Here is an 8,458-nt window from a genome sequence, read left to right as displayed (position 1 = left end):
GTCCGTCGAAGGGGTCGTCCTGGGCGAGCTCGAGCTTGACGACGGGGAAGACCGGGTGGAGCTTTGAGTAGCGCGGAGGGAGGTCGAGCTTGTAGGCACCTTTGCTGATCTCCGCGACTATCTTGAACGGTCCGAGGCGGTGATGGGAGAACTTTTCCGAGGGGCAAGTCGTCCTGATGTCAGAGGCATCCAGCCAAACACGGTCGCCAACCTTAAACTCCGGAGACGGAGTCCGTCTCCGGTCGTAGTAGCGCTTGTACTCCTCTTTGGCCTTAGTGAGCGCGGCCTTGGCTTCAGCAACACCAGTGGCGATCCGGTCGCGGAACTCGTTCACTGACTCCATGGCGGAACGGACTCCGGGTTCGAAGCCCATGCGCGGGAGCCGTCCCATGTCCGTCATGAAGGGGACCTGCTGCGTGGAGGAGTGAACATGGTTGTTGTAGGCGAACTCCGCGGCCGGAATCAGCTCATCCCAGTCGTCCTGCTGGTAGTTGGTGAAGATCTGCAGGTACTGCTCCAGCTCCTGGTTGATGCGCTCTGTCTGACCGTCTGTCTGCGGGTGGTACGCGGTGGATGTGGCGGGCTTGATGCCGATTAGACGCCAAAGTTCTCGGGTGAAGTCCGCGATGAACTGCGAGCCGCGGTCGGAGACGTACTTCTCCGGAGTCCCGTGGTGCCGCCAGACATTCCGGTAGTAGAGGCGGGCTGCCCCTACTGCATCGACCGTCGTATGACACTCTGAGAAGTGGGCGCGCTTTCCGAGGGTGTCAACGACGACCATGATCGTGTCGTACCCATGGGCTTCGGGAAGCTCTACAATGAAGTCGACGGAGACGGTATGCCAGCGTTCCGGGGGCGTTTCCGTGGGGTGCAGCTCTCCGTGGGGCAATCTCCGGAGTGCCTTGGTGCGACAGCACAAGTCACAGGTCGCAACATACCGGCCGATATGGCGAGACATCTGAGGCCACCAGTAGTTCCGGGAGACCAACTCCAAGGTCTTGAAACGACCTGCGTGTCCGGCGACTCGGGTGTCATGGCAGAGCTCGATGATGCGTCTCCGGAGGTCCTTGTCCTTTGGTACAACGATCTTTCCTCGGAAATGGAGAAGACCGCCGGAGACGGCCCACTCGTCAGACGTGAGGAGCGGGGGCCTCGAGCTTGACCTTGAACCTTAAGAAGTTGCCGGGCCGCTAGTGCGACAGGCTCCTCTAGGTCTGGCTCACCGGAGAGGGCATCACGGATGTCACGGAGGAGTTCAGAGCCGGGACCGGAAACGGAAACGCCCTCGAGTGCGCGGACGTGGAAGAGTTCAGGCCGCAGAAGGACGACATCGGAGTTGTCGGAATCGACTCCGTGGTCGGGTCTCCAAGAGACCACCGGGCCTGTCTCCGGTTGAGGTGCTGCGTCTTCCTGAAGTACTCCAAACTCTTATGGTCAGTCCAAATCTCGACAGGGTGCGCGGCGCCCTCGAGGAAGTGTCTATACTCCTCGAGTGCGCGGATGATCACGAGCATCTCCTTGTCGTGGATTTCGTAGTTGCGCTGGACATCGTTTAAGCTTTTGGAATAGAATGCTACAGGGTGCCACTTCCCGTCCGGGGCGGATTGTGAAAGAACTGCCCCCGTCGCATAATCAGAGCTGTCCGCCTCGAGTCGGAAAGGCCGTGTGTCGTCCGGAATCGCCAGGACCGGTTCCGAGGTGACCGCGTCCTTGATCGCTTGGAACGCGGAGGCCTCCGCGTCGCCCCAAGTCCATTGCTGGTCCTTCTTGGTGAGCACGAAGAGAGGGCGCGCAAGGGTTGAGAAGTCCCGAATGAACCTGTGGTAGAAGTTAGCGAACCCAAGGAACTGCTGAATGTCCTTCTTGTTTTCCGGAGTCGGCCAAGCGGAGACGCCTGCGACCTTGACGGGGTCCATTTCGACGTGGTTGTGGGAGATGATGACTCTGAGGTACTCGATTGACGATTTTTCAAAGTCGCACTTCTCCGCTCGCACTACCTATTGCTGATTCTATGCAAAAGATGCTGGCAATTGCTTACCAGGCTAATGCAAAAGATGTCAGGCCCCTTGTATTTGCTAATTTTCTCAATGGAACTGATGCATATGACTAATGTTTTGACATATTATGTCAGATAAATCACCTTTTCTTCAGGCCGATGACTCGGTATGTAACATTGGAGACTTGATAGGACAGAAACAAGGAAATAAATAATGGCTTAAGTAAGATTGATCTAACAGAATTCAGCTATCAAAAGCAGTGATGGCAATCAAAAATCGTTCCACATCAGTCAAAATACCTTATTACCATCAATCCCATCAATGATATCATCTCCCAGGTGCTAAAAACACAGTAATACTTCTTTGAATAATATATTATAGGCCCTTGCCATCATCTTTTGCATTAGCCTGGTAGGCAGTGGCCATCATCTTTTGCATAGATGGAGCTATATGAGCTGCCGCTCGAAGGTACAACTTGTGCTCCCGGAGTCGCCGTAAGACCTCCTGGACAATCTGCCGGTGTTTCCGGAGGTCGGAATGGGCGATCAAGATGTCGTCAAGGTAGATCATGACGTCTCTGGAGAGGATGAGGTCCTGAAAAATGTCATTCATCATCGTTTGGAACGTCGCGGGAGAGTTTGTCAGGCCGAAATACATCACCAAGGGCTCGAATAGGCCTTGGTTAGTCCGGAAAGCCGCTTTCCACTCGTCACCTTCCTTGATCCGGACGTTGTTGAAGCCCCAACGGACGTCGAGTTTGGTGAAGTAACGAGCGCCTTTGAGCCGGTTGATGAGGTCGTTGATCAGCGGAAGGGGGTACCGGTTTTTGACAGTCATCGCGTTGAGAGCACGGTAGTCCTGGACGAAGCGGAATCCGCCATCCTTCTTCTTGACGAAGAAGACCGGAGACGCCATCGGAGACTTGGAGGGGCGAATCTGGCCCGTCGAAAGCCCTTCCTCGATGAACGCGTCGAGCTCGCGTTGCTCGAGGGGCGAGATGGGGTACACCTTGCAGTTGGTGGGCTTAGCGTCGGGGACGAGTTCAATGGCGTGGTCCCAGGCTCTCCGCTCCGGTAGCGTGTCGAAGGACTCCTTGTTGAAGACGTCCTGGAACTCCTTAGCCCAGTCCGGGATCTCGGAGGGCGGTGGGGCGGAGTCCTTGGCGAAGGCTTCGGCCAGACGCTGTGAGACGGTGCTACCTGCGCGTATCTCCTCTGAGGGACGGAACGAGGTGTAGAAGATGCGGTCACCATCTTCGAGCTGGTCATCTTCGTCATCCGAGTCCGAGTCCGGCGTCAGATCAGGCAGGTCGGAATCGAGACCGGAATCGGAATCGTCTCCGTCCTCAGGGCCAGAGAGGTCCATAGTGCAAACCGAGGGGAACGGGCCGGAGCGGAGACGCTTCTGAAGCGACCGGAGTCGCCGCAGCTCGGTCCGTTCGACGCGCTCTTCCTCACGGCAGGTCGAGCAATTGCGGGGGGCACCGTGTCATCTTAACCTCCTTGGTTTCCCAATTGATCTCTGGGTTATGTTTCCGCAACCAGGAATACCCCAGGATGAGGTCTTGCTTGCCAAGATGGGTGACAGCCGGTTGAACTCGTTCGGCATGGCCCTTGTAGCGCAGGACCAAGTCCGCGATCTGTTTGATGGAGCCAGCGTCATTGGGGGTGCCATCGACATTGAAAACCGGAATCGGCTGATCGAGGGTGCGGACTGGAATGCCATTCCGAGCAACATAGTTCGTGTCAATGAAGTCGGAGGTGGCACCACAGTCAACAAGCCCAGAGAGTGAGAGCTTCAGCGCGGCTGGTGGTGGACTCAAGCTCCAACGGGAGGTGGAGGGAGTTCGCCCCAGGGGCAGCGGCAACAGTATACTGCTTGGGCAGTTTCTTTTCCCAGGCAGTGAGGCGGCGAAGGACGATGACCGGAGTCGCGGGCGGAGTCGGAGACGGAGTCGAGGTGGGGGCAGGAGAGGGTGTGTCTTTCGTTTCGGGCTCATTGTAGGGCAAGGAACTGCATTCATCATACAAAGAGGCAAAACGATTTATAGACGCGAGCGAGGGCACACCAGTCACTCGTCGCGGGGGACAAAATCCTCTCCGGCCATCGACTCCGCTGCCGTCTCCGGCAGGGCAGCTGTGTCCGTGTAGCGGGCGATCAACTCCGCTAACATCTCGTCGCCGAGTTGTTGGATCACCTCATCGAGGATGTCCATTGAGCGGACGTCCGCGGGGAGGGGGCAATCCCGGGCGAGATGGTTTGGGTCGCCGCACCTGAAGCAGGCGCGACGAGGGGCACCCCGAGCCCTAGTGCGATCCAACTCCATGGGGACGGGAGCTGGAGGCACCGGAGCGGGGGCGCAGGCCGCGGGTGGCACGACCGGAGCCACCGGGCGGAAAGGGGCCAGAGCCGGGATGCGGTTGACCGGAAACGGAGTCCGAATCAAACCGCCAGGCGTCTTGGGGGCGGCTGACTTGATCAGCTTGGCCCCGACCAGGGCCTCGTATTGACGGAAGGCCCGGGTGCGCCAGCTAAGGTAATCCCGGAGGTCCGGGGGGTCGTTCGAGGACGTGATTCCGTTGTTGATCAAGGGGTCAAGTCCGTGGCGGAACTTGGTCACCTTGACCAGCGCGTCTTCGAATCCGGCGAGGTCCATCAGGTCCTCGAAGTCGTCGGTGTACTGGTAGACATCCTTTGTGCCCATGTCATAGGCAGAAGTCTCCAGCTTGGAGAGAGCGTGATCTTGCTCGTTCTCCTCGACGAACCGGAGTCGAAACTCGGAAACGAACGAGCCCCAGGACGGAAACGGAAACGGGGCTTTGCTTCCGTGGCGCTCCGCCCATTGCTGAGCGGGTCCTTCTGCCATAAACGACATGGCATAGCGGACAGCCTTTTCCTCGCTCGCCTCTCCGTTGACCACGAAGGCCTCAGGGGCAAGGCGGGCATAGGTGCGGACCGCGTAAAGGAACGCGCGGCCGCGTTTCCGGTCGCCGTTGAAGGTGAACGGGGGGTTTGGTCGCAAGACCAATTTTGAGGCAAGGTTGATGTCGCCAAAAAGGGCTTCGGAGTCGCCCTGGACCGGAGTCGGAGTCGGAATCGATGTCTCCGGCGAAGTTGTTTGGGGTCCGCCAGCATTATTAGCGGCGGCAGCAGCAGCGGAAGCCTGGTTGGTGAGTAAAGCAAGAGCCTCAGTTAGGCTATCGATTTTCGCCTCGAGTGAGTCCAGCCGGGCATCTGTGGTAGGAGTGACTCCGGACGGCATGACGGGTGCGGGGACCACAGTAGTAGAGGAGGAGGGGACAAGTGGCAGGGGCGGTGACGAGGGCGGAACGGACTCGTACTCCGAGCCTGAGTCAGCGCCGAACCTGGCAATCTTGTCCGGTTGATCCCGTAGAGAGTTTCTTCTGCTGTAAGGGCAACCCCGGAGGCCTGAGATCAAGGTCCTAGCAGGGGAGGATCCAAAGCATGAACATTGGTAAGCGAATACAAATGAAGCTGACCTAGCAGGGGAGGATCCAAAGAGAAGAAACTCTAAGGGTCCGCCTGCTAGGTAGCTGACTATATACTGCTTGTCCGTAGCTGCTGCTGTCGGGCGCAGAAGGCTTGGGCGGCGTCGCAGGCGAGGTCCCAGGGCGACCGTCGGGAGGGCGTTGACGGATCGGTGATTGTGCGGGCGAGATGGAGGGCCGGACCGGAGTCGGAACTGGAGTCGGACCGGAATCGGGCGCGTCTCCGGGCCGAAAGGGAGGTTCCCCTGACAACGACTTCCTTTTCCTTTCCGGCATTGTTATCCGAGCTGCTCTCCGAAAATTATTGTTGTTAGCTATATTCCCATAATTCTTTAGTTAGCCTGCCGCCCCTAATGTTGTTGCCCTTTGAACAACAAGTATCTGATGTCCTGCATAATCAGACATACAGCTACATTCTAGTAGCAAAGTATTCTTTCCAAAAAAACAAAAAGCCAGACAAGATCTGCTAAAATTCAGCAGGAGTCAGCACCCCACATTGAACAGAGATGGCAGACCCAAGAGAGCCAAGGAGCTGTGACAACATCATGCAGAAGATGTATTATCCAAACCTAGAAGGTGTGAGCTAGTATTACCTCATGATCTGTTTATTCAATATTATTTACATCATTGCTAAGAGTTATATTATAGTGTGTTATGAGGTCTGATTAAGAATGTCATCAAAGGCGAAGGCAGTTGGGAAATGGGAGACTGATGGCAGACCAAACATGTCAGGTGTCAGGGAAACCTCCCTTTTGCGGATACGGGTATGGGTAGGGGGTCCGGTATCCACGGATCTATCCGTGCCCATCCCTAAAGGCGCTGTGGGTGACGACTGGCGCCACCTTCCTCCAAGACACGGCCCGCCGTCACTCAATTGGAGCGAGGTTTCACGGGCAAGTTGAGATACTGTGGGACAGTAAGTGCTACGCTGAATCGCCCAAATGCAGTGCTACACTGCTGTAGCTCAAGTTCCCAACAAGATTGGCCAAAAATATCTTTCCAACGTGCGACTCTCGATCGTCGTAATTGATCTACGTCATATGCTGACTCAGCACTTCGGCTTTTCACCTGCCACTACTTGCTCGCTCCCCGCTGCTTCCAACCGACAAACAGAGCCCACAACCACCTCTAGTCAAACGATATGCTTGTCCCTCGACATCCCTCCCCTCCTATCACCCCTCCCACGGCTCTGACTCGTCCACCCGACGATCGACTCTTAGCCGGATCGACCTCTGACTCCGCCATTGTCTGCGATGCCGCCGACAGGCACACGCTAATTGTCTAGAAACAGTCAAAAGCAAAGGTACTGCGTCGACTCACCTCCATCAAAATGCCCGTCTGCAACGGCTGCGGGAACGAAGTTTCCTTGGGGCGGTAACCGCTGCTCCCGTTGCCTCGACCGCGATGTTGGGAAGGAGAACATGTTCGCTCAGTGCAAGGGCTGTGGGGGTACCTTCGAGTACCTCAATGCAGCGAGCTGCGGGGCATGCAAGAAGAAAGGTGCATGTTTACGATATGACACTCGCCGTTGCTGACAAGTTTGAAGATACCTCACAAACGGTCGAAACTATTCAAGATGCGATGGCCCACCCTCCAAACCCACGCTCGCGGCGACATATACATCCCCCCTGCTAGTGTGGCTCATGCCCACAACCCACAGGTGCCCCCAAACAAACACGGCCACCTCCCTAGAGTCCAAGTCAGACACGGTTAAGCTCACTGTTTAGGAGCACAGTGCCACACTGGCAGAGCAACACTCACTGGTGGATTGGGTCAGCCGGGTGATACCCTGCCTCGATCTTCCCTGCTTCGTACTGATACCGAACGTTGGCAAGTTCTTTCTCCCAGAGAGGTCGCCAGTTCCGCTCACGAGTGATGTTATACACACTTTTGACCGATCGATGGGCTGGGACCACCTCGAGTGAGAGCTCGGGAAAAGACTGTTCGCTATAATATCAATTTGAGCCTGCGGTATGAAGAACGTGAAAATGTTGTATAACATACCGAAGACTTGTTTGAAGTGCTGCAAGGATGCCAGTCTCGGTGCCCATGTCCGTCGTAGTTTGGATTGGCATCCCTTCATACATAGGAATCAGAATTGGAGTGAAAAAAGATCGGGAAATCACGTACCGCCCAGCTCGTGGACAAGTCGAAGATACAGTGCAGGAGGAATGTTCGCGCGACGAACCGAACGCATAGCAAGGAGGAGAAGCTCTTTCCGCGAGTATTTGTCAATAATGCCGTAGATACCGATGCCCATAGATTCAAAGATTTTTTCGTGGCCGTCAATGCACCATTCCTCGTTTGGCCCACTGCTGAACAAACCACTCTTGTGTACCTTTCTAGTGGCTGGATGGCGTTTACTGACAGCGTCGGCGTTGAGGGTGCGCTGTACGTCATTAATTTGAGGTCTATAGATTTTGCACTATCAGTAAACCAAGTGAATGGGAGGGCATTGACCCACAGAGAGATATGTACGGTGTCAAGCGCAAGCTTTTCCTTCACCCTTCGCCCTCCCCATCGACCCAATGGATCATCCTCAACAAGCGAGAGAATGGCAGTGACCTTCTCAATGTCGGTAAGGTTGGAGTGACGCGTTGTGCAGAGATTGTGCTTTTGGATGATCCGCTCGACGCTCCGAAGCCTGACATAAAAGAGTTAAATCAGCACAGTGAGATCGAGGCTGCACAAACCCAATTTTGATTCCGTTCTCCTTCAATAGCGTGTCTGGAATATTTTCCTGTCGGACATGCTCGTCGATGCATTTCTGAATAAGGCGGGGAAGCTCTGGATGTTGATCCACTAGCGTCGATATTGGTCAAGGCTCATCAAGGAGGATTACCACTTACCCAGTCTTCCTCGACGGTGCTGATTGCCCTTGAATTTCGAGGGCCCTGGGTCAACGTCGGAGCTCATAGCACACGCTCGGTCTTTGCCTCATCGCGGCCAAGG

General features: G+C 55.7%; 1 protein-coding gene across 1 annotated transcript; it reads right to left on the bottom strand.

Annotated features, from left to right (window-relative positions):
* Positions 1-7,073: 7,073 nt before the first annotated feature.
* MIND_00402600 (uncharacterized protein) lies at positions 7,074-8,422 on the bottom strand (the record flags this gene model as incomplete). Its single annotated transcript, XM_037360851.1, has 7 exons — positions 7,074-7,194; positions 7,268-7,453; positions 7,511-7,583; positions 7,637-7,917; positions 7,971-8,150; positions 8,200-8,308; positions 8,356-8,422. The coding sequence occupies 7 exons, from the start codon at positions 8,420-8,422 to the stop codon at positions 7,074-7,076; spliced, it is 1,017 nt and encodes a 338-aa protein (XP_037223736.1).
* Between the last annotated feature and the right edge of the window lie 36 nt (positions 8,423-8,458).

This window comes from Mycena indigotica, assembly GCF_014461135.1.
Source record: "Mycena indigotica strain 171206Taipei chromosome Unknown Mind.scaff0003, whole genome shotgun sequence".
NCBI lineage: Eukaryota > Fungi > Basidiomycota > Agaricomycetes > Agaricales > Mycenaceae > Mycena > Mycena indigotica.
The sequence above is the reverse complement of the archived record's forward strand: the minus strand, read 5'-3'. Positions and strand labels throughout refer to the sequence as shown.